Source organism: Prosopis cineraria, unplaced genomic scaffold (assembly GCF_029017545.1).
Source record: "Prosopis cineraria cultivar Desert tree isolate PC_DT_omini unplaced genomic scaffold, ASM2901754v1 PC4, whole genome shotgun sequence".
In the NCBI taxonomy this organism is placed as follows: domain Eukaryota; kingdom Viridiplantae; phylum Streptophyta; class Magnoliopsida; order Fabales; family Fabaceae; genus Prosopis; species Prosopis cineraria.
The window spans coordinates 38925168-38950409 of record NW_026555335.1 but is presented as its reverse complement, the minus strand read 5'-3'; the positions used below and the strand labels follow the sequence as shown (position 1 = coordinate 38950409).

At 33.6% G+C, this 25242-nt stretch overlaps 2 protein-coding genes across 2 annotated transcripts; both read right to left on the bottom strand.

Annotated features, from left to right (window-relative positions):
• Window positions 1–3521: 3521 nt before the first annotated feature.
• LOC129309453 (CBS domain-containing protein CBSCBSPB1-like) lies at window positions 3522–9492 on the bottom strand. The gene is made up of 15 exons (XM_054951035.1): window positions 9158–9492; window positions 8799–8926; window positions 8107–8272; window positions 7864–7996; window positions 7615–7785; window positions 7407–7485; window positions 7190–7303; window positions 6970–7036; window positions 6685–6790; window positions 6517–6584; window positions 5093–5202; window positions 4880–5013; window positions 4424–4509; window positions 4235–4324; window positions 3522–4036 (listed from the first exon to the last, which is right to left on the bottom strand). The coding sequence occupies exons 2-15, from the start codon at window positions 8918–8920 to the stop codon at window positions 3854–3856; spliced, it is 1629 nt and encodes a 542-aa protein (XP_054807010.1). The 5' UTR covers window positions 8921–8926; window positions 9158–9492; the 3' UTR covers window positions 3522–3853.
• Window positions 9493–18965: 9473 nt separating this feature from the next.
• Window positions 18966–23599, bottom strand: LOC129309015 (F-box/LRR-repeat protein At5g63520-like). The gene is made up of 17 exons (XM_054950362.1): window positions 23301–23599; window positions 23103–23210; window positions 22931–23023; window positions 22690–22833; window positions 22497–22598; window positions 22373–22412; window positions 22123–22275; window positions 21857–22038; window positions 21664–21788; window positions 21123–21584; window positions 20787–20796; window positions 20594–20695; window positions 20434–20509; window positions 20220–20372; window positions 19954–20135; window positions 19761–19885; window positions 18966–19681 (listed from the first exon to the last, which is right to left on the bottom strand). Exons 1-17 carry the CDS (start codon window positions 23490–23492, stop codon window positions 19216–19218), a joined length of 2715 nt encoding a protein of 904 aa, XP_054806337.1. The 5' UTR covers window positions 23493–23599; the 3' UTR covers window positions 18966–19215.
• Window positions 23600–25242: the final 1643 nt, after the last annotated feature.

Here is a 25242-nt window from a genome sequence, read left to right as displayed (position 1 = left end):
AACGAGGTCAAATTCTAAAAATACAACAAAGTTAATCAGTGATAGCCTAGAAATTTTAGAATGTAGAGGCAATATGCATTATATACATATACATATAGTGTAATAATACTTGTTATTGTTATGGAGGCAATGTATACATACATATATTTTATAGCGGCGTTAGAACTAATATTATTAAATCTTGAAAATTAAATCATTTATACACATTGTACATATAAAATTGAGCAAAGTGATTTTTTTTTTTTTTTCCTTTTGTGGGAGCACTTGTCCCCTCTATATTGCATGTAGGTACATCTTTGATGTTAATGATAAAGCTTCCATACAAAAAAGTCATGTCTTGACTTGATTTGAATCAACCTGAACTCCCATTAAAATGGTAACACCTGTTATCTGTATCAATATGACAATGTGCGTTTTCCAAATTAGACAACATTTTTATTGGCTTTTTTTTTTTTTTGGATCAGATCATGCGCGGCATATGGATTGAATCTCATTTTAACCCGAATGTTGAATATTTGTAGTGGCTTATAAACTAATTAACACGAATTTTGCTCACCACATTGAAAATGAACATTGGCCAAACAATACTTTCTCACTTAAAAGCCCTAGTTACGTGACATGCTGTCCTGTCGGTGCTCGTTGTCAAAGAAAATCTTACCCACTGAGGCAATCATTTTTTTTCTTTTAATTCAGAAACAAACTGAATTAATTGATAAAGACAACCAATCATGCAAATGTTTTTCTTCAAAAAAAAAAAATGGCCATCGGCCCCTGCCCTTACAGAGAGAAACTTTCAACTGAACAGAGATGGACTAAAGCCCAAATTAGGGTTTAGGCCTGTATGTGAGACTGATCCAATTTCTTCGCCAATGACGTGGCATATACCGGAACTCTATTGTTCTCTACAATGGGGTTTATGTTATTTAATTTTTTTTCCTTTGTTTGGAGTGTAGCTCATGACAGAAGCGTTGCTATGAGAAGGCAGTTTTAACAGCTTCACGATCTCTGATTGCCTTATTCAGAGATGTAATCTTCTGGTGCTGTCCATGAAATCTTGTGTCCTTTTGCAGGTTTGTCCTTCACTGCTGCCAACAGAGATAAGGTGGCAAAATCTCTATTCGAGTTATTTTTTTATTTATGTAGTAATTGAAGAACTTTAGAGGGTGATAAGTTTTAGATCATGATTTTGTCCTCAATTTAGATTTATAGGATCAGAGCATAATTTCTGTTCGGTCTAGATTTTATTGACGGGTCTAATGTAATATAAGGTATGGAAATTGCCAGTTATTTTCTTCCAAGAGTATTGTTCTTTGGTACACTGTTAATGGCGAGAGTACTATGACAGTATCATCTCATATGACAAAAAAAAATGACAGTATCCTGTCATAAAAAATTATCGACAGATTTGATCATTTCACAAGTCAATGAAAAAGCAACAAAAGGTTATAGATAGGCTGCAAAATATAATATAAAATCGTCATCTGCAATTATGCACAGTACCCAAGGCTAAACACAAGCAGACTGAAACCAGTTATATTGCGAGAGCATTCGAACCCTTTGCATAAATTTTGAAAAATAATATTTATTGGAAATAATAAATGTCAAGGAGTTTTGGATTTGGTCCGTGGTATGGACTTTGAAGACTGCTCTTCGCAGTATAATGTAAACCCTTAACCAACACCCATCAATTAGATGGGATAAGAATAAATACTCTTTCTTATTCTATTTATAAGGCATTTTTTATAAGTAATTTTTATTTAAAATATAAAAAATTTTGTAATAATTAAATAACTTTTTTAAATTTTATTCCTTCTTAATTTGTGTAAAGATATTTAATATAATTATATTATTATTTAAAATTAAAGATAAAAATAAAAATACATATCATTTTTTTCATGATATCAATAAATTTTTTTTAATATATACAAAATGTTTGAAAGTGTCTTATAATAAAAATTAAAAGAAATAAGATTTCTTGACTTTGACACTTTGGTTAGTTCACGGGGAGGGGAGGCCATTTGTTTAGGATGTGAAAATAGGGGATGAGGAAGGGAGGGCTATAATTTTATTGCATTGTGACTAATCTGTCTATACTACAATATAATAATTCAAAAATACCCTCCTCAAATTAAATCTATTGACAATGATTTTAAAGTTAGACTGAACCGAATAGGACAATTCAATCGGTTGAACTGCCAACCAATCTTTGTTTCAGCTCGATTTGAATTACAAAATTATTTTAGCTTTTGAATGAGGTTAGGTTGCTCTAAATCGTTGTTAGACCAGGGACCATTAAAAAACCACAAATCGAAGCAATTTTATAAAAACTGAATGGCTCAATTTTATTTTATTTTTTATTTTGTTTGAATTTTAACTTTAAAGAAAATATCTGTCACTTTCATATACCTTGAGAAGGTGAAAACAAATTTGGTTTGTGCATTTTGTTCTAATTTTAACCCTATATCAAAATAATACCCTCATTTTTTTGGGATAGCTTTTTTATAAATCATTTTTATTTTTTTTATATATCTTAATTTGAATAAATATTCAAGTCAAAAAATCTAAATTGGTATAGAGATATCTGTTGTGAACGTTTGTATTAAATCATTTAATATTATGTTATATCATGAGATTTATGAATGAGTAATAAACTTAAAATATTTAACTTTATTTTTAAGTTATGTAACAATTTTACATTTATTTATTACATTTATATTATTATATAGATAATAATTTTTTAATTTAATTATTATATTATCTATCCTATCATAAGTCCAATTAATTGGATCATGAGAATCATAAATCATTAATATTTTTGATTCAATCTCCGCACTTTATTTCATTTCGTGCTAGTGCTCTGACCGTGACCTGCAGTTTGATTCCATTTTTTTCCCCCGAAAACCCAAACTGGTTAGACAATTAAAGATCATGTACAATTTATAAGAGAAGAAATGAGCCATCAGGCCTACACGCATACAAGAGAGTTGGTTTTTTGTCATTTCATGACTGACTTTTTTGAAATTTAATTTTATTCAAATTTAATCAAACATATCCTCATTCTTTTCAAGATCACAAAAATAATTCATTCATAGTTTTCTTTTGGGGGAACAAAAACTCTTGTTATTCAGGTCCACAGACACAAAAGAGAGATGCAATATTTTTTTTTTCATGACTTCCTTTTTTGTAATTTAATTTTATTAATATTTAACCAAACATATTCTCATTCTTTTCAAGATCACAAACATTTTCCATTTATTTCGTTTCTTTCAACCGAACAGGCTTTCAATCAGCTTAAACAAAGCCCAAAGTTTAGCTCAAAGGCCCCCGCATATGAGTTCCCACTTTAAAAAAAAAAAAAAAAAACAAGAAAAGTCCACCTTCATTGACAATGCCTGCACTGTTGCACATAAAATTTTTATTCCAAACTGGTAGATGCTTTAACCATAAGGGCAATTTTTTATATAAAAAAAATAATTCCAATCAACTCAAAAAACTACACGTGATTCTTTGAGAGCCCACAATGGCAGAAAAATAGCCGTACGCTTAATGGATTGTATCCTTGTTTCTAGGACACAATCCCGAGCAATCTTGAAGCTGCACAAGCTTTATTTTCATAAATATACAAACAAAGCATCCAACGATGATGCATCCCAGACGGCGCAATAACCAGCAGCGGAAGCAAAATAATGACAAATATATTTGGATTTTTCACATATAAACACATGCACTCTCTCAAAAATCCAGCACATACAGATTGGCAAGCGCAAGGAGTGCGTCACTCCGTAGATCCCAATCTAACTTCGTTTTGACCACTGCTAGAATACAAATCCAGATTCTGTTACGCTCCTCATTCTCATGAAGCACGCTTCAAGTATGTTAATAAGCCTAAGCCGGCAACGATTGCAGCTCCGGCTGCAACAGCGCTGTATGCTGAAGCCCATGCATCTGAACTTCTAGCGTAATCCAAGCTTCCCGAACCAGAACCCCGCCTACGACCAGCAGTTGTTCCTGAGTAGTCCAAATGCAATCTCAATCCCTGCAAAAATTCATCTATCCAAAGTCAACACTCTATTGAAGCATGCACCAACTATCCTACGTCCAATTCGTTTCTTTCTCTTTTTTTGGAGGGTCAGGGCGGAGCAATCTCTGAATCTTTCTTGGTTTAGTCAAAATCGAACCATCCTTCCGAACAACAATCCATTCAGAACAAGGACAGCAGTCAGAACCAGCATACCTTCATGCCAGTAGACCTTGCATGGTCAACAGCTGCAGCAAGATCGCTATCTGAAGCCAATATAACTTTGTCATGATCTTCATCTTCATACTACAAACAAAAATTTGACCGGCTAACATCAGAGGGGAAAAAACAAATTGGCCCAACCTTACAATAGTAAATACTACATCTTGAAAGGCTGAGAGATACCAGAATTTGGGGTAGGTTGTTCGGATCAATTTCATTACCAACTCTCTGAATGATAGCAGTTATAACCTCTGTCAAATTCCGAGTATCTGAACTTGCAAGCAACCATATAAAGTTAATCAAACAATAATTACTTAAACAATCAACTATAAAAATTACAAGTGCAGGCAGATTAGTCAGTCAGATCCCTCAAAAGAGAAGAGGTAACTTACTACAACAGTACTGTCCTACCGTTAGTGAATTACAAAAGTCAGAACTATAAACATAACAAGAAATACATCTATGAATCAAATTATCAGGGAAATATGATTAAGTCATATTCAAGAAAGAGTGAGACTCATGAAAGAACCACAGGGAACGAATAAACAAAAGGTTGAAGCCACCACCTAAATGCTGTCAAAGATAACAGGAAGATCACATTTGAATCAAAGCTCTAATCTGTAACACAATAATGCATACCACATGTGAATCGATGCATTCGCCCCTTCTTATCTTGTATTTTGAAGGAAAAAGTATTTGTCATGGTTGACGAAAGATAAGGAAGAGACTTTGCAGTATCTCCTCCATCGGAAGCCAATTTCAAGGAACCATCACTGGCACGTTATTAATAATGCGTAAGTACTAACAAGTGCTTTAAAAATTGGAATGTAGCAACATCAATGCATATATAACCTTCTGGTATCGTCGTCGTCATCATTTGGAGTTAATGCCATGGCTGAATCCCAAAATTTTTGCATCAGGGTGCTTGCAGCCTCAGTGTTAAAGCTGCCAGTATTTCCAACCTGCTTAAAAAGCAAAATGAAAAAGCGTCATATCATAATATTACAGAAACATGAACCAAAAAAACAATTTTGGTGACATACTGAGAAACTTGATCACAAAAACAATGACAGGGACAGCCTCGTCTTTTTTTTTTTTTTGGGGGGGGGGGGAGGGGGTTGGGAGTTAATTTTACAGTACATCACAAAAGCTGTGGAGAAAAATAGTTGTCACATGCTATTATAGTAATAAATTAACATTCCCAGAAAAGAAAGTGATAAATTAATGACAGAAAATATTAGAACGAACAAGAGTTTTTTTTTTCCTACTTGTTCACTAAACTAGAGCTTGAACATTTACTTGAAATTTAGGAAAAAGACAACTTCAATAAATAGTAACATTTGCCTGTATTCGAGCTAAGATAAATGGAATATACACACACACTAATTGATTGATTTGTCTGGAAAACAAAAATATGCAACGAAAACATATTAGTACATATATTGACCACAAAACTGAAGGAACAAACATCCAAAATCACCTCAAAATTAATACATATATCCCCTAAAAAAAAAGCTTCATGCTTCTTAAATTTTACTGTAGTTTGGATGGATTAGGAAAAGGGAGCAGCAGAATTTAAAATCTCTAGAGCTCGCTTTAAGCTGTGTAAAAACATGATATAGAAGAGGCAAAAAGGAGACATGCTCAGGCTATGCCCTTGAAAAACTCATACCTGCAAATTAAGAAAAATTTAAAAGGAAAACAAAATTTTAAATTAGTTTATTATCTTGATTAATCTTTTGATACTGCAGAATAGCATCAACCTTCTGCAAGGTTGATGACCTTAATGCAGAATGCAGAGCTTCTTATCAATCATTAATAGCCAGTTAGCCAGATATGCTGGGATATGATCCTCAACTCACAAGTGATATCAAAAGCATAAGTTTAACTTTAGCATAAAGGCCAAAGCAAGGACGTGAATAATCACAATTTCACAGACAAGAAATTTACAAGATGAGATATCTGATATAGATTACTTTAAATCTGCTTTTAGGTTATTTATTTAATAATTATTTTACTGTTCTAGACTCCTAGAAACAAGGGATTTACATTCCCATTATCTTAGAAGACCTTGGACGATGTTATCTTGAAGATTGTAATCTGATTCTTTTGGAAGTTAACAAAATAAAAGCACCAGAGAACATCTAGGTATCTCTGGACTGCTCAATCATCACTGAAATTTCTAGAAAATCAATCAACTCATCTAAATTGAAGCAACTTGTATTCCAAAGAGACTAAAATGATATCACTGGACATCACAGTCTATGATAACACACCTGACTAGCTGTTGCCACAGCAGCATGAGTAACATGAATCACATCAACTACAGAAACTACATTGCCATCTGTTTCAACAAGCCAAATAAGAAATACTCATCTATAAACGTCTTCAACATTTTAGCCAAAGAAAAACCCTCTTTAGAATCACATATATCAGTGTGCTACCTCTATCAACCACAGGAAGATGTAAAAATTTTCCATCATGCATAGTGTGAAGTGCATCAACAATTGGAGTATCAATCGTTGCACATTCTGGATTGGGAGTCATGACCTGCAGAGTATATTGAATTGTCTTAAAAAAAAAAACAGAAAAATGAAACCAATTAACTACAGAATGACCACTCCTTTCTTCAAGTACATGAGAAGAGTGAAGTGGTTGCACATATTATCATAGTAATACATATAGCAAAATCCAATAATGGTCAAACCAGAAATGAAAGGAAGAAATACCTTCTCAACAAGAGTTGATTCTGGATGAAGATTTTGTGAAATTACCCGCATCAAGATATCCTTTGAACTTAAATGCCAAAGCGTTTAAATTAACAAAATGATACATAAATGACCACAAAAGAAAATTATTCTGAAATTACAAGGGTGCCAAAAAAAAAGTCAAAATATAGTCTATCATTAAAAAAGAGGAGGGTGGCAATTTTAAGGGCACAAAAATTACGTTAGAATGCCACGAGATTTTCCATCAACTGTCACAATTGCACAGCTTGCACGAAGTTCAAGCATCTTTTTAGTTGTTGTCAAAACTGATTCTGTTGGTGAAACCGTCACAATTCTGAAAAGTTCATGAGCCTGTTAAAAATAGCCAGTACAGCAGTTGCAGACATGCAAACAAGGTTATTCTTCTAAAATCTAAACAAAGAGAAAGTATTACCTACTTTGAATTCTCAGAAATGATTGTAGACAAAGAGGGCTTGAACATCCGCTCCCGAAGAGTCTCAATGAATGTGTTAGGGCCTACACAATAACCAAAAATTAAACTCAGCTACTAAGAAGTGAGAGCCTAACTACAATTAAGATTTTTCCAATAATGACCCGATCAGAAACCAAAGAGGCAAAGAGTAAAACAGAGAATGTTGAACAAACCAGAAGCAGATGTCCCCCAATGTTTTTCAACACCTTCAACAGCAGCAGCAATGGCATTTCCTTTCTCAGCTGCCCTTTCCATGCGGGCAATAGCATCATGCAAACACTTTGCTATGTCAAGCAAGGCAACAACTTCTCCATTATCCACCACTGGTAAATGTCTGAATTTCCCTGCAAAAAAGATCAGCTTTCAGCTCTGTATTCAAACAGTGAGATTTCAAATAGCAACATTCCAAGCACAATATCAACCTTGTACCATCTTCTGGAGGGCTTCCACAGCAAGAGTATCAGAGAGGACGAATACTGGATTTCTCGTCATAACCTTTGAAACGGGTGTCTCTTCAAGATTAAGCTCATGGGCAATAACTCTTGTTGCTATATCCTTTAACCACAAAGAGGAACTAATATTTGTTAGCCTACAAAACCAGGTGCAAAACCCATATGTTCTATGTAGTTTCTTCAAAGTGAAACAAAGATAAATATGACTCGTACCTTGTCTGTAAGTATTCCACAAAGCAAAGCATTAGAGTCGGTTAATAACAGAGCATCAACTCGGCGGGCAGCCATCCGACGGCAAGCTTCAGACACAGTGGTTGTGTCAGGTACTGTCAAAGCCTTTGATAGTCGTAATGATTTCACTGTACGCTCTCCTGTTAATCTGATAATCAAAGTCCAAACAGAGGAAGGTGTTATGAAGTGATTGGAATTAATAAAATCGAACCAATTAATGAGACAAGGCAATATAAAGTCAAATTTATTATTTTGCTGAGCACTGACATATTGAAAAGTCTGATATTTTCACTGCCAACCTGAATATCTGTTTCTATTCTAATAAGCAAAAAGCTAACTTCGAAAGTCATACGATCAAGATGACAGATAATGTCATATTGCAGACTATGTATATATTTAAGAAAGTTTCCATTTTAAATTTCTCTATAGTTTCAAAAACATTATTCAGATGATAACGACGATAAAAAAAAAATTGATTCTCCGAATCCATATCTCACCAAACGAGAGCTAAGGCAAGGAAGTTAAAGGAAACCAACGATAATAAAGAAAGGAGAGAAGATTGAACAACGAGGACCCTCTCTTCGTGAAACCATAAGCGTAAAATAGAGAACCAAAATTCACTTTCGGGGCAAAAATGGTAGGAAACTCAATAAGATAGCGACTAAAGAACGTACGGGGGGCGCGCAGAGGATAGAGATTTTCGAGAATTAGACTCAGACGCTCCATTCTGAGAGGATTTTTTCCTCCCCTGCACCGACGACAGACTCCTTCGAGAAGAACTGCTTTGACTAGCCATCTGTTCCTGCAAAAAACAAACAAACAAACAACATCAAAATACATAATCAAATTTTATATTAGATGAAGAAAAAGTATTTCAAGGGGGGAAGAAATTTGATTTTCTTCTCCCAAAAGAAGAAAAAAAGACATCCCCGCTGTCGATAGTTATATATCGATCTCGGTGCGCTCCAGTGAATTCAAAGGGCGCGATGCAGCAGAATAAAAATCCGAGACAACCCAAGAGAAAGAAACTCACCTGGAACTATAATCCTAGGCTTCTGTATCGGGGGCAACAAAAAAAAAAGGAAGAACAAAACAACAGACAATACAGCTCAATCCCGGGAGAAGTTAATTCAAAAGATATCGATGAAGATTTTGAGCTGCAAAGTGGGGGAAGCCAAGCAAAAATAGAGAGAATGAGAGAGGTATTGAATTGGGGTGAATCTAGAAATGGGAACAATGGCTCTCGGGAACCTCGACGGCAAAAGATTCCCGGAGAATCACACCGGCCGGGCGGCGAGCGGGAACAAGGAGAAAAGAGAACGAGGGAAAGAAAGAAAGGAGCCCTACAAAACAGGAATTGAGGAGCGAGAAAAATCAATCCGAGTAAACGGGAGCAAATAGCAATAATAGGAGTCCACGTAAGCAGTTCCGAGTGTGAAGAAGAAAAGTAACTCCAAAGTTCAAATTAACAGTTGCACTTGGTTATTAATTAAATTAACAATAACAATCTGTCACCAGATCGTCACAATGCAATAAGTTTCCGAAGCCTCACATATGGCAGGGTTTTTTTTTTTTTTTTTCTTTTGGTGATCTTTTTATATTATAGCTAACTCAATGTTTAAGAGAAATATGGTAATTCAACAATACTTTTTTTCTCATTGGATAAAAGCACGTAAATTTTTTTATATATTACTTGTTTCATAATAAATTTTTATTATTAATTATTAATATTATTAATATGTTAAAATTTACTTATCTTAATTTGATTGAATAAAAATATATAAAATATATGGAGTGAATTAGATAAGCTTTGCATACAATTTTAAGCTTTTCGAGCAACTTAAACTACTCTTCGATAAATGGAAATATGAAAGAGAAGGGAATAAATTTAACATGTTATCAAAGTTTATGGCCAAACGACATTTTAAACCGTATTTGAAATATGAATGAATTTTATAAATTTTTTAATTATATAATTTTAATAAAATTGGAGTTGTCTGTGAATGTGTAATCAGGAGAATCTGGTTTTGGGTCTGGGAGTGAGCGTGATAGTCTATCCAAAATTCGCACAAGAGATGGATGGCTGACATTTGCAGTGATCCAAGAGCCGCATGAAGGGATACCCCCATCTCAAAACTTGGACTACACTCGTTTGTTTTCAGGGAAGAATTTCAATAAAAACTCTTAATCATGCTTATTTAAATTTAAAGTATTTAAATTTTTAAAATTATGCTGTAGTTCAGAGATAATGATTTAATATTAAATTTTTAAAAAAATGATAAAATTACATTTAATTCAAATTAATATCAAAATTTTCTTACTTCTCTTGTCCATTATTCTACTTTATTTGTTAATTTACTTATGAAGTGTCATTAATTACCTTATTTAACTTATTTTTATTTTAGAGATTTAAATTATCTTAAGATAATTTATTGATTTATATACTGTATGTTGTTTATTTACTTACGAACTGTTGTTTATTGACCTACTTCACTAATTCACTGCTAGACCTTCACTTAATTTCATTCTAAAAAAAATAAACAAGTGGAGTAGCACAGTTGATAATATTTTGTAATTAAATTAACAAATAAAATATGGTAATTAATGAGTGAAGTATAACAGTTTTGATATTAATTTAAATGAAAGATAATTTTGTTATTTTTTTCAAAAATTTAATATCAAATGAATATCCTTAAACTACAATAAAATTTCAAAAATTCAGGGACTTTAAGTTTAAACAAGTGTAATCAAAGGATCATTATTGAAATTCTTCCTATTTTATAGATATTCATAACTTGGAAACTTTGTTCCCCTATGCAAGGCTACAACAATTGGGTGGTTTTGTAAGAAAGCAGAGAATTTTTAAATTGGCTTGAAAAGTTACACATTGCAAGGCTGATACGCTAAATTTTTGGGTTTAAATATTTTTAATTTATGTACATACGAATGCTTAAATATCTTTAAGAAAATCATAATTTCACTTTATTTTAAATTTTGTTTTCAGATTATACTTATAATCAATCTTATTAATCAAATTATCACATAACATAATCAATTATATTCATAATTAATTAGTTTATGCAATCTTTGTAGGACAGGAGGGAGGTAAGAGGAGGGATTTGGATTGGCGTGGAGTTTATAGAGAGAGGGGAATAGAATGTTGTTTGAAGCTGGTTGTGTGGAAAGGGGGATTTTTGCTATAAGATGAAGGAGGCTACTGATACAGTATGCGGTATGCTTGAGGTTAGCAAAAGTTAATGAGGTTGTGAGATGGAAACTGCCAAAGTTGGGCTGGGTTAAGCTCACCATGGATGGCGTGAGCAAGGGAAAATCTTGTGTTGGCAAGGTGTGGAGTAATAAGGGATGAGGAGGGTAATTGGGCACTGGGATTCCCCAAGTATATTGGCCACTGCAATGCTATGAATGTTGACCTCTGGGACTTACCGATTGGTCTTGAGCAGTGTTGGGAGGCAGAGACTGGGAAAGGAGAAGTGGAACTGGATTCATTAGATTTGGTACAGCAGGTTCAAAATCCAGAATTTGATGGTAGGGATAAGTATGCTTTTGCAAATGGTTTATAGCTTAGGTGAGGAGGGATTGGCAAGTTCAGGTGGGTCATGTGGCTCTTTAAGTGAATAAATGTGCTAATTTTTTGGCTAATTTAAACATTCATTTCATCTCAAATTATAGGATAATATGAGATAAACTTATTCATATCAATAAAGCACGATATTAACACTTTTTTAACTTGCTTTATCAAAATAGAACTATAAAATTTTAAAAATATCTTCACATAATTAATCATTATGCTACAATATTATTTTAATTATCTCTCCATTTAAAAGGTAATATTAACAAAATATTATTAATAAAATTTTATTGTTTTAAATTATCTTATATTTTAAGATAAAATTATCTTACAATTCCATGTGTGGCATGACATGGTTGAAGCGGGTGGGACTTTCCCACTCACCAGATAAGTGTGGTCTTTTGGGTGTTTCTTTGTTTCTGCTGCTTTTAGCTTGCTTGTTTAGCTAGTTTTCTATTTTGGGCTTTGATTCATCTTGTACCCAAAAAATGAGTTCAGAAGAAAAGCCTCTTATGGGGAATCAAAACTATTGCTTTGGTATTTTAAGAGTTACGAAGTTATGTTTGATATGAATAAATAGATTGGTGATATGAGAATCCTTTTAATGGTGTTGGAACATGTGAAAAAAATGCATTTATGTTGATGAATATGTGACAATGATTAAAAAATAACTAACTAATAATCAAAAATCCTGTAAATGTTCTCTATCATGTTTTCATAGAATTATTGAATAATTTATTGTTATTTAAGAATCAAATGAGATTGAAGTGGATTTAAGTTCTCTCAAGTCGGGGATGATGAATTTCTGTGAAGTTGTTTTTTTTAATATTTTCTCTCATTTAATCATTTTTTATAAATTAAAATATAAAATATTCTCTCCCTTTTTAAAAAAAGTAAAACTTTACAAAAATTCACCAATACCAATTATAAAGAATTTAAATCCGATTGAAATTTAAAATATTAAGATGAGAAAGTGGAAAATGTGAAACTTTTACCGTACTTTGGCCGAAAAAAGAAAACTTTTACCCAAAATACATAAATATATATATATATATTTTTTTTTTTACAAGCGAGGGGCCATGGGGCTCCCGCGCTGCTTATGACTCCACCAAATGTGAAGGAAATATATATTTCTTTCAAATTTGGTACAAGCCCAAGCAAATATAATTTAGATGTTGTCTCTATACTTCTGCCTCCCTCAGCTGCAGATAAAGTTCTATACTGTTTTAATGGCTGCACTGGGCCATTTCTTGCATTGAACTTCTAATTAATGAGGGATTCGTGGGACATTGTCTAACAGTAGTTCAAGTAATATATTATCATGAAAAAATTAAAATCGTACCCTGCCACTAACGTGAGTTTGACCAGAGATCTCGTAACATGAGCCATAATTATTCATTTTCAGGGGTGAGCAATACTTGTTAGGGCCAGTTATCTGAGCCATGACAGGGATGGTTACTCGCTCACTTGTCATCATTCAGTTTCAGTCTGTTTAAAGCCCGGGGGTTCGTATAATTTTATTTTGAAGTCTAGTTGCTGTGAGGCCCAAGCCACTGAATCTGAGTTTCTCGATCTTTCATTTGGTTTTACTGTTGTTGGTTGAGTTTCCTTGGGAACTTGTTTGAACTTGTACGGAAAGTAGCGTGGTAAGTGTTTACTCTTCAGGGAGTTTCCAACAGAGATCAGAACAATTCCTGGTAATTACATTGAAGAAATTCATTAGATATTCCAGAGTATGTTTTGGAAGTTGAGGAGTTGAACAAGTGCTTGGAGTTTTGCTTGTAAATAGAGACAAGATATTGCTTGCAAGAAATAAGAATCCCAAACACACACACACAGCAAGCTAAGCTTTTGTTCCTTTCTCTGGATTGCTTTCTGAAAATTGTTCCCCTCTTTCAAGAATCAGATTTCAAGTAATCAATCGGGAGAAGCGTCTTACATACTCCTTGGAGCACTGCATTGAACTTTTACTTGTTCACAAAATGATTTGAACCAGAGTGTGCTTTTAATCTCTTTAGGATCTTAAACAATCAACTATCCAGCTGTCACTTTCCAAGTCCCTTGCCTTCTCATCACTCAAAATGAAATTCAATTTATCAGCTAAGTTGTGAAGATCATGGCATGAAAAGTGATAAGTTTAACCAAAAACGGGGGGAAATAGAAGCATCTAAATCAGTATAGAAGGATTGGAGGAGAGGCGTTTGGTGGGCATCAAATAAAGAACAAGTTGCACGAAACGGTGCCCAAAGTCAATTTTCTAATGCAATCAATATTGAAAGGGAAAATTCCATTTAAGGCCCCTAACCATACTTACTATGAAAGAAGGCCTTCTAAATTCTAAAAATTCACTTCAAACCAAGGGTATTGAAGTGAAATTAAAATACAGAGTAAAATTAATTCATTGTCCCTTATCCTCTCTAATTTTCAATTGAAATTGTTCATTTTCTTATATAAAGTTGTTCATTAATTTCAAAGAGTTATTTGTACCATTATTGAATATTAATTTTATTTTAAGTATCGTAATTATGATAAAATGAGTTATTCATTGTTAAAATGTAAAAGTTATCCATTTCCCTACCGCAATTTGAATAAAGAGAAAATGATAATAAAATTTTATCGAAATATATAAATGACAATCAAGTTCCTTAAAATGTTATAATTCTTCAAAAGTCTTTAATTACCTTTCTAACTGTTAAATGACTAAATAACTCCTTGTTTAACATAAAAAAATAACATGTTTATATAGAAAGTTGTAATTTCTTATTTAAAGTCTTATAATTTATAGAATAAAGTTGTAATTGCTTAAATAAAAGTTATAACTAAATTTTTTAGAACTTAAATTTTAATGATAATAGAAATTTCACATGAAAAATTATGATTTTTTGTTTAATTCTTGCAATTTAAATAATAAAAGTTATAATCTCTCAACCAAAAATTGTTATTTGTTTTTTTTTTTAAGAATTTGGGCTTCAATGATCAAAGAAGTTTCATGTGAAAAGTTATGATCTCTTGTTGCATTTTTATGATTCACATAATTAAAGTTGTGATTAGAACTAGTTGTTTTCAAAAGTTGTTTGTCAATCATAAGAGAAATTTCATATTGAAAGTTGTAATTTCTTATTCAATTTTTATGATTCATAGAACAAAAGTTATGATTACTTAAACAAAAGTTGTGATTGAGAAAATGAAGCCATACTTATTATTTTTACTTAAAACAATGGATAATTCAGTCATTTAGCCTAAAATCATTAATATCATAAATGTATTTAGAGAATTATAGTTTTTTGAGGGATATGATTCTCATTTATATATTTCGCTAGGATTTTATTAACATTTTTTTCTAAATAAAAACAAGTGAAGTAATATGCACTAACAACTTCTATAAGAAAATTAATTATTTCAATATGAAAAATGAACAACTTTAATATAAGAAATTTGTAATTATTTTTGCCTTGATAACAATACTAAGAATATATAAAACTTTATAATTGTTCATTGCTCATGTTGAAGTAGTTATTTTTTTCTATAGGAATTATTTGTGATTATTAGTTATTGTTTTGATGCCAGCATCATCTTCACTCTTAGAGTTCAAGATATCACCTGCTTGATTGATTTCTTTCTCATTTAGTGGTATGGACTACTTTGAGCTTATTGTTCAAGAACATTTTGAATAATTAGTCCTCCTCAATGAACCATGCTAGAGGAAATTGATCTAATTGAATTGAGGATATGCTTCAGAGTTAAACTAAAACATTGCATATCTATTCAAAGCCAAGAAAAGACAATTCTTGGTAAATGAGAACTCATCCTTGAACTAAGAAGTTCCAAGATGTGCAATTATCGACAATTGAGAGTGGAAATGTTGGACAACTAGCAAAAGGAAGTGAAAACAATGAAGTCTCAAGCAATGAAAATGGGATTATTCTTGTTAGGATTTTGGAGATGATAGTAGAGAGCAGAAGGCTCATTCTTTCTACTTGAAACTGCAAACAAAAGGCTAGAATTAGGGAAAACTTTATCAAAAAGGAGGAAGAAAAGGGAATAGATAGTGGGTTAGCAATAAGTCAATGAATGAATGTCTAAGCTTTAATTGATAAGCTGGTCAGAAAACTAGAGAAAAAAGAAAGTGGATTGGTGAGATAGGAGCCAATAAGGGAAATAACAAGAAAAAATGACTTGTCAAATTTTTTAAAAGCGAATATACAGATAAACAACTAAAGATAATAAGAAAATTTTTCTCAACATTTTAATTTTATTTCATGGCTTTTGGTTTAAAGTAAAGTTTTAAGATTAAGGGACCTTCTTTTTGATTAAGTATGATCAAGGGTTGTAAATGAAAGTTTTCCATATTAAAATTAATAGTCTATACTTAGGGGGCAAGGCATTCTTTAGTTGCCGGTCAAAAGAAGGCATTCTTTAGTCTCATTGTAGACCCCACAATTTGGTGGGTCGGTACCGACGGGCCCAAGCCCATGTCAAGAGGCTTCCCACCACCCCCAAAGTCATTCATTTGTATGTTATTAACTTTAAATACTGGTCTAATAAAATAAGTTAGGAAAATATAAACGCTAAATTTTGAGCTTGAATTTGAGCTATTTTAAATACGGAAAATATTTTTAAAAAAATTATTTTTAATTGAACCAATAGTACTTGAAACTGATTCTATCAAATAGTTATATAAAAAAAAAAATCAATTGTGTGGCTAACACAACCTAATATTGGTCGCCGGGTAGGTTTGATACCTAAAATTTTTAGGATAAGATAAAAAAGATGGAAAATGTGGTGGAGAATATCATAATATTCCCCTTTAGATTTAAAAAAAAAAACAAGAGGGATATCTTTAAATTAAATAATAGTAGTAATACGGATAGCATATTAAATGAAAAAAACTATATCATTTTGTACGAAGTTCTTCTCGGTCTGCTTAATTATTTATTCTAATAAGCATACGGTGGGAAATAATGTTGGTGACCTTGCAACATATTGAGAAGTCTCGTGTGACTCCACAAATGTGAATACTGGCACGTCACTGGCCCTGATTCGAGTGGGTATAGTTTAGATGCCACTTTCTCTGTATTTTTTTATGCAATAAGAGTTTAGGTGAGTTAATTTCGCAGTCTTATGTATCAGGGTTAGAATATACCACCAGATTTAAAAAATACTTATAAAAATATTTATAAATCATCCTTATATCAATATTAAGATTTAAAATCAGGATCTTATAAATTATTGATCAAATCTCGATTATTTGGATATTCTCTGTACCTCTCTTTCCCTTATTGCTGACAAAGTTTATAGTACTTCAGTGGCAGCTCTGGACCATTTCATGACATTACACTTTTTTTAAAAAAAATAAACTCATGCATTAAACATTTACATAATGAGGAATTAGGAGGTGGTGCAAAAGCAGTTCAAGTGGTATAGTATTATAAATATGATGAAAAAGGATTTGCCACCATAAATAACTTCGAAGTTGTTGGGGAAAATGTGAGTCTGACCGAGAAGATCAGAAGTAATATAATGTAGTTATTTCGTTGTCTTTGGTGAAGTAGAGTTGAGCAATAATTGTTAATCTCATTATCTGGATTAGAGAGAGAAAAATTGAAAAATTGGGGAGGAAGGAAAAGGAGACGTGAGCTTGGGAATAGTGATGATGAGGAATATGTGGAATAATGAAAGAAAATATAGACTTAGACGTCTCAACCATTGTAACCTTCTGCAGACAGATTTTCTTCTATAAATTGCCACTGCTTTCTTCTCTGGGACAGTGAGCCTACTTGAAGCTAAGCTCCATTATTCTTCGTCTTGCGTGGAGGGAGAGAGAGAGAGGGCAAACCAAGAAGCTAAGCAAGGCTGAATTCTGCTGTAGAGGTAGTGATCTGATTCTGTCTCAGTGTTAAGAGTAATGAATGATTTGTTGGAATGGGGGAGAAGATTGGGATGTTGGGACGGCTCAATCAAATCAAATCTCCCTAAGGGTTGGGTCCTTTAATTTGATTGAGCCGTGCCAATATCGCAGCCTAGCTTTTGATCACCCTCTTTTTTCGACAAATATTTTTATTAATTGCACAAATATTGCCACTTTTTTTTTTTTTATTTGCATCAAGAGTGTGAACCTTTAGCACTATTTGCATCGTAACACGTCCTTACTGAGACAGTCTTGAGTATTAATTTGCAATTTCAATTTTTTTTTTCATTGAATATAAATCAAATGATAATGAAATTCTCAGTCCATTTACTTAACTTATTAATTTCGTCCCTTTAATTTATTTTTTTATTAATTTAGTTCTTTAGATTTTTATTGTAGCTATCCAATCAAGTCTTTATTATTTCAAGACGAGGTAATATCGTTAAAATTTGCTAATATAAATAACTAAATATTGAATTGACAACATGTATATCAGTCAAATGTAATTATCTATGTAAAAAATGATATGGAATTTATTTTTTTAAAAAAGAACAAAATATAGCGTAAGAGATTATTTTGATGTAAATTAAACAAATTTTAGAGTTAATTTATTCTCATTTATCATCATATATATATTTATCAAGTTATTAATATATTTTATGCATTATATTAATTTGAGGTTAACTTGTATTTTAAAACATGATGATTTAAGAAAAGATAAGGGATTAATTAATAAAAATTAAAATGTTAATTAAGACAAATTTGAGAGCCTAATTTTTTTTTATTATAATAAGGGAAAAGCCTTTATCGCAGGCACTCGTCTGAATTTAATAATCAATATTTGTTTGTGTGGTAAAAACTATAGTGTTGCCTTACATATACTGGAAAATCATTGTTTTCTATATAACAGTAACAATAATAATATTTATTTTTCTACCATTGTGCATTCAGTTTTCCCCCTTTTGGCATTGCGTGCACCCTGCCTTTTGTATTCAACTATTCATACATTTGCACTGGTCGAAGCCTCTTTACTCGTTAGCATGTGATTGGAAGAAATCCTATCTGTGTTCACGTGCACTTTTTCACTGCCAACTATCGGTTCCTAAGTTATGAGGAAGCAATAAAAATTGAAATTTTGAGCGATTTAATGTCGTAAATTTTTTTTATTAAATTAAATTCTTGTCTGACAAAAATATAACCATAATTGCCATTGCCAATACATAAAAAAGGTGTAATAAAACAATCTATTCGTAATACAAATCATTCCTCAAACTTTATGAAATAGACACTAAAATGAGTTTAACTCATAGGTTATTCGTTTATATAATCCCTTTCCCCTTCCAATTGACTGTCATTTTCGTCACACACACACACACACACACACACACACACACATTCTAGTTGTGCAAACGCCATGGTTAGAGATTATGTAATTTGGTTAATTTTCAAGGTAATATCTATATCTATTTGAAAAATAAATAATGGAACATTGTCTTGTATTTTCTTGCAAATAAATGGCACAAATAGAGTAATTAAGCCTAAGAATATGGCAGTACAAGATTAAAAGATTGCAATTGCGAGCTGATAACTTGTATCACGGAGTGGTGTTGTGTGTGAGTTGTGTGTGTGGAGGTGGAAGATAGGACATGGCCAAATACACAGCACTAGAGGCATGAACAGAGCAATGAGGAGGGGCTTGCTCTTGCCATTCTTGGTCTCTCCCAAGGCTTGAGGAAGAAGAAGAAGAAGAAGAAATGCGACCAATCTCTCCTTTGCAGAATATTCCGGCGAACGGAACGCGTGGGAAGTTGCCACAAAATGGGTAGATGTCAACATGAGGTCTTCCAAAGTAAGATTGACCTCGAGACGCACAAACAAATACTAACCCTCCAAACACTGCTTCTTCTTCACTCTCCATTAAGCTCTGCTTCATCCTCCTCAGATTATCAAACACATCCTCACTCGTGGCCCTCGCAGTTTCCAGGTCTCTGTGGTAGAACAGAAATTTGTCCCCAGGTCTCACCCCTACTCCGTCCACCACAAAGTACTCCCCCTCTCCCCTGTTTCATTCCACATCACACACACACGTTAGCAACGGAATTGAAAGATTACTAAAAAGACTCAGGTCTATGATCTCACCCAAGAACTTGATGGAAGGAGGTGCATGCTGCTATTCTGTCTGGGTTCATCAGTCTTCCATTGCTGGTGTAATATCTTCTTCGATGTGACACTCCTATGTACAAATCAGGACGCCTATCACTCACCTGCATCACGTAATGGATCAGTAAATGCACTGCTAAGAGTGTTTGAATATTTATAGATAGATAGATACCGTTTCAAGGAGAGTTTCTATGACGGCCTCGAAATTCAAGATCATATCGAATCCTTCCACGAGAGCGGAGAGGCAGGTCCATCTTACATCACCTTTCACTATGACGTCGATCACCTCAAACCTCGGCCCAAACGGGACTAAACCTCCTGCCATGGCTACATGAAACCTAGTGTCTCCTACGTCTGTTCAATTTCCGAATGAAGCATATACATAAAACTGGGCTGGTAAAAAGCTACGGTGAAATTGAAATCAGGAGTGTTGATTACCAGGAGACTTGTGTTTGTCTCTGGCGAAGACGAGGGCAACAGCATCGAGCACGTATAAATCAGGAGGAAGACTGATTGTGTAATTCCCACTGGTGAACAGAAAGCAGCCTCCACTATCCCCGACCATCACTGTTTCCTTTCCCATTGCATGATCTGTAACGTGACATTATAGTACTTGTTAAAAAAAACAATGTTATGTCGTAAATCATATTACCAGATTCCCCCAAACATGCAGGTGATGATGACTCACCCATTGTTGCCACAATGTCGTTCATGTCACTCCTACGGTCCTAAGTGACGGGAAAAGTAGTGTTAGTAACTCCAAAAACTGCAAATCATGGTAATTGTTTTTTTCAGGAAAAAAAAAATCTCACTCCAAATATTATGACAGCAGCAGGTGAACGATGTCCAGAAACAGAGCATGTGTAGGTCTTAATACTTCTCACGAATTCATCAACCATGTTGATTACAGGATTCTGATCATATCACATAAATGTTCTGTTCACCGTCGAATTTATTGATGAAAATTTCATGAGAGCTGGTAAACAAATGATGAATCTAGCTTACATTCCTCAAACTTTATGAAATAGACACTAAAATGAGTTTAACTCATAGGTTATTCGTTTATATAATCCCTTTCCCCTTCCAATTGACTGTCATTTTCGTCACACACACACACACACACACACACACACACACATTCTAGTTGTGCAAACGCCATGGTTAGAGATTATGTAATTTGGTTAATTTTCAAGGTAATATCTATATCTATTTGAAAAATAAATAATGGAACATTGTCTTGTATTTTCTTGCAAATAAATGGCACAAATAGAGTAATTAAGCCTAAGAATATGGCAGTACAAGATTAAAAGATTGCAATTGCGAGCTGATAACTTGTATCACGGAGTGGTGTTGTGTGTGAGTTGTGTGTGTGGAGGTGGAAGATAGGACATGGCCAAATACACAGCACTAGAGGCATGAACAGAGCAATGAGGAGGGGCTTGCTCTTGCCATTCTTGGTCTCTCCCAAGGCTTGAGGAAGAAGAAGAAGAAGAAGAAATGCGACCAATCTCTCCTTTGCAGAATATTCCGGCGAACGGAACGCGTGGGAAGTTGCCACAAAATGGGTAGATGTCAACATGAGGTCTTCCAAAGTAAGATTGACCTCGAGACGCACAAACAAATACTAACCCTCCAAACACTGCTTCTTCTTCACTCTCCATTAAGCTCTGCTTCATCCTCCTCAGATTATCAAACACATCCTCACTCGTGGCCCTCGCAGTTTCCAGGTCTCTGTGGTAGAACAGAAATTTGTCCCCAGGTCTCACCCCTACTCCGTCCACCACAAAGTACTCCCCCTCTCCCCTGTTTCATTCCACATCACACACACACGTTAGCAACGGAATTGAAAGATTACTAAAAAGACTCAGGTCTATGATCTCACCCAAGAACTTGATGGAAGGAGGTGCATGCTGCTATTCTGTCTGGGTTCATCAGTCTTCCATTGCTGGTGTAATATCTTCTTCGATGTGACACTCCTATGTACAAATCAGGACGCCTATCACTCACCTGCATCACGTAATGGATCAGTAAATGCACTGCTAAGAGTGTTTGAATATTTATAGATAGATAGATACCGTTTCAAGGAGAGTTTCTATGACGGCCTCGAAATTCAAGATCATATCGAATCCTTCCACGAGAGCGGAGAGGCAGGTCCATCTTACATCACCTTTCACTATGACGTCGATCACCTCAAACCTCGGCCCAAACGGGACTAAACCTCCTGCCATGGCTACATGAAACCTAGTCTCTCCTACGTCTGTTCAATTTCCGAATGAAGCATATACATAAAACTGGGCTGGTAAAAAGCTACGGTGAAATTGAAATCAGGAGTGTTGATTACCAGGAGACTTGTGTTTGTCTCTGGCGAAGACGAGGGCAACAGCATCGAGCACGTATAAATCAGGAGGAAGACTGATTGTGTAATTCCCACTGGTGAACAGAAAGCAGCCTCCACTATCCCCGACCATCACTGTTTCCTTTCCCATTGCATGATCTGTAACGTGACATTATAGTACTTGTTAAAAAAAACAATGTTATGTCGTAAATCATATTACCAGATTCCCCCAAACATGCAGGTGATGATGACTCACCCATTGTTGCCACAATGTCGTTCATGTCACTCCTACGGTCCTAAGTGACGGGAAAAGTAGTGTTAGTAACTCCAAAAACTGCAAATCATGGTAATTGTTTTTTTCAGGAAAAAAAAAATCTCACTCCAAATATTATGACAGCAGCAGGTGAACGATGTCCAGAAACAGAGCATGTGTAGGTCTTAATACTTCTCACGAATTCATCAACCATGTTGATTACAGGATTCTGATCATATCACATAAATGTTCTGTTCACCGTCGAATTTATTGATGAAAATTTCATGAGAGCTGGTAAACAAATGATGAATCTAGCTTACATTCTTTGGGTGGATCAATGGTATTGCATCCACTTTGAGGCCAGGAACATATCCAACAACCAAAACAATCCCTCGGTTAAAGTCGCTAAATCCATTAGCCTCGCGAGGATGAGGGCCTTGGTAATCAAAGTAATCCCATTTCACCTGCAGTTTCTCAAAAATATACTGATCTGAATCACGTGTCTGCAGAACAGGAAGCTGAATAAAAGAAGACGATACACGGCATAGAAAAACGAATCACTTCTCGTAGTTGATTTGTGAGAGCTTCCATGCCCATCACTCCACTCCCAATATGAGTGACTAGAGGAGTCTTGGTTCCTAGCCTTTGACTCAGCTGCAATCCCGCAAAGCCAAATCATGATAAACAGCACATATAAATCATGAAGAAAGCAAGACAGAGATTATATATATACAAGAAGGTGAGCCCCTCTCAAGCCGAATTGTTCACTGATGCAAGCTATGGCAAAGTGTGGACGAATGGGTTTGCTCAGAACCTTCTCGATAACCTCTTCAACTGCACCCTGCATGTCATCAAAATCAAAATCAAGAATGAAGGGTCGTAATTGTAATAAATGAACAGAAGGGTACGTATGAGAAGCAGAAGAACTTACGAGAAGAGAAGGATTGAGTGAAAGAGCTGAGGCTAGCATGGGACGTGAGAGGATTTGAGAGCAGATTCTATACCAAGTTTTGCTGACACAAGCGGCATTTGCAAAGGTCGAGGCAGGTAATCTGCCCAGAATGTTGTGAAGAATGTCGTCTTTACAGCCATTGATCGGGGCTGTTGTTCCTCTGCTCTCCATGTCTGGTGTTCCTCTGATACGGCTGACGAGAGAGGAGGAAGATGAGTTTATATAAATAGCATTTTTTGAGGGTAACGGTCTCGCGGGCAGTGACGTCGCGTCACTGTTCAAAGGGGATATTTAAATCTTATCATTATGACTTGAGATTCCTAACGCTTCCTAACTTTAATTAGCTGTAAATGAGATTTAAGAAACTCCTGCATTTCAGATTTCCCTTGGGATTCTCCATTTAATGTTTTGGATGTTTTGTTCCTTTCCTCAGGCGTATTTTAAAATCACACCTCTCGTCATTTTTTGGGTTGGTCAAATGCATTTAATTGCACTACATCTCGGGTTCTTCATTTTGGTCTGGAAATTTAGACGTTTTTCCCAAAAAAAAAAAATTTTGAAGTTAATTTTTTTATATGATTATTTTGATTGTGTCATATTTTAAATTTTTTAGTTTAATTGAAAATTTTTTTAAAAAATATTGTTTTTCATTTACATGAACTCAATCCGAAATCTCGTATTTAAAGAGTCATGGCCCATTCTATTATCATTAACACCAGTTGATAATATGAAGTCAATTCTTTAGTACACGGTCAAGCAGAAAATTTGAGGGATCCATGATGATTATCCACTCTTCAACACGCACGCATAGCATTAAGCTACTTTTATAAGAATTGAGTATTGTAAAATCATAAACGTAAATAGAATCAACTAATTATATTTGAATCGTGTTAATCATTCATTCAATTTAGATACAGAATCAAGTAATGAGTAATGACTATGGATATCATTCACATGAGTTTGTCTACTTATTTTTATTATAATGTAATAATAGTAATGAATAATTTTTGTCTCATGAACATACATCATGAATTAAGATTGAGGTATAGGTTCCATGAATTAGCTTGACAATCAATTTATTTGACTCTCAAATCTAGTCCGAGACAAATACAGTTCAAAGCCAGCCAATTTATTCAAAATTCAATATAACAACTAAAAATGGTCAATTTAACATTAATTAAATCAATGAATAGCCCAAAATTACTTTTTATTTTTTAAATACTCCTTCTATTAAAAATGTTAGGCATTTATTCTAAGTTTAGATATTAAAAAATAAAAGATATATCTAGTTGTTCAATAAATAATTAATATTTTTTCAAAAATACAATTAATGAATAAACTCCTCAATCCATCACAATTGAGTGAGATGCCTTATTAAATAAGGGCAACTATTAAAAAATAGCATTCTCACCATTTTTATCTATTGGAAAAACTATTATTTTTAGTTTATTTTTTATATAAGCAAAATTATATTTTTTAATAGGCATTTATTGCAAATTTTCTAAATTACCTCTCATAATTTTATCATTCATAATCATAAAAATAATTAATGAAAGCTTGATTAACACGATTAATATGGGGCATTGTAGTCTAATTCTTTTATTTTCAGAAATAATTAATATAGTTAACTAATTTTCTTAAAACTTGTGATATATTTTTCTCCTATAAATAGAAATGGAGGGAATATCACTTTAAAGATAATTAATTAATTTATTGATGAGTGTAATTATGTTAAACATATCTAATATTTTTCTAAGAAGGGAGTATCTAATACTAACAATCAATTCAAATTCAAGTGTTATAAAGGTTCAAACTGAAATATAAGCGTAATATAATTCTTCCATAATTAATTTATAGATACATAATTTTTTTTCATACATAATGTTTGACTACAAAACCTTTCCTATATTGAATCTATTCC

Coding starts and splice junctions, on each gene's coding strand:
- LOC129309015 (XM_054950362.1), bottom strand. CDS start 23,492: ATGGAGAGCAGAGGAACAACAGCCCCGATCAATGGCTGTAAAGACGAC. Junction 22,834..22,930: donor TCACAAATCAACTACGAGAA/GTGATTCGTTTT, acceptor GAGAAACTGCAG/GTGAAATGGGATTACTTTGA. Junction 19,886..19,953: donor TAGAAACTCTCCTTGAAACG/GTATCTATCTAT, acceptor TACGTGATGCAG/GTGAGTGATAGGCGTCCTGA.
- LOC129309453 (XM_054951035.1), bottom strand. CDS start 8,920: ATGGCTAGTCAAAGCAGTTCTTCTCGAAGGAGTCTGTCGTCGGTGCAG. Junction 7,486..7,614: donor TTGGGGGACATCTGCTTCTG/GTTTGTTCAACA, acceptor GTTATTGTGTAG/GCCCTAACACATTCATTGAG. Junction 7,037..7,189: donor AAATCTCGTGGCATTCTAAC/GTAATTTTTGTG, acceptor TTGGCATTTAAG/TTCAAAGGATATCTTGATGC.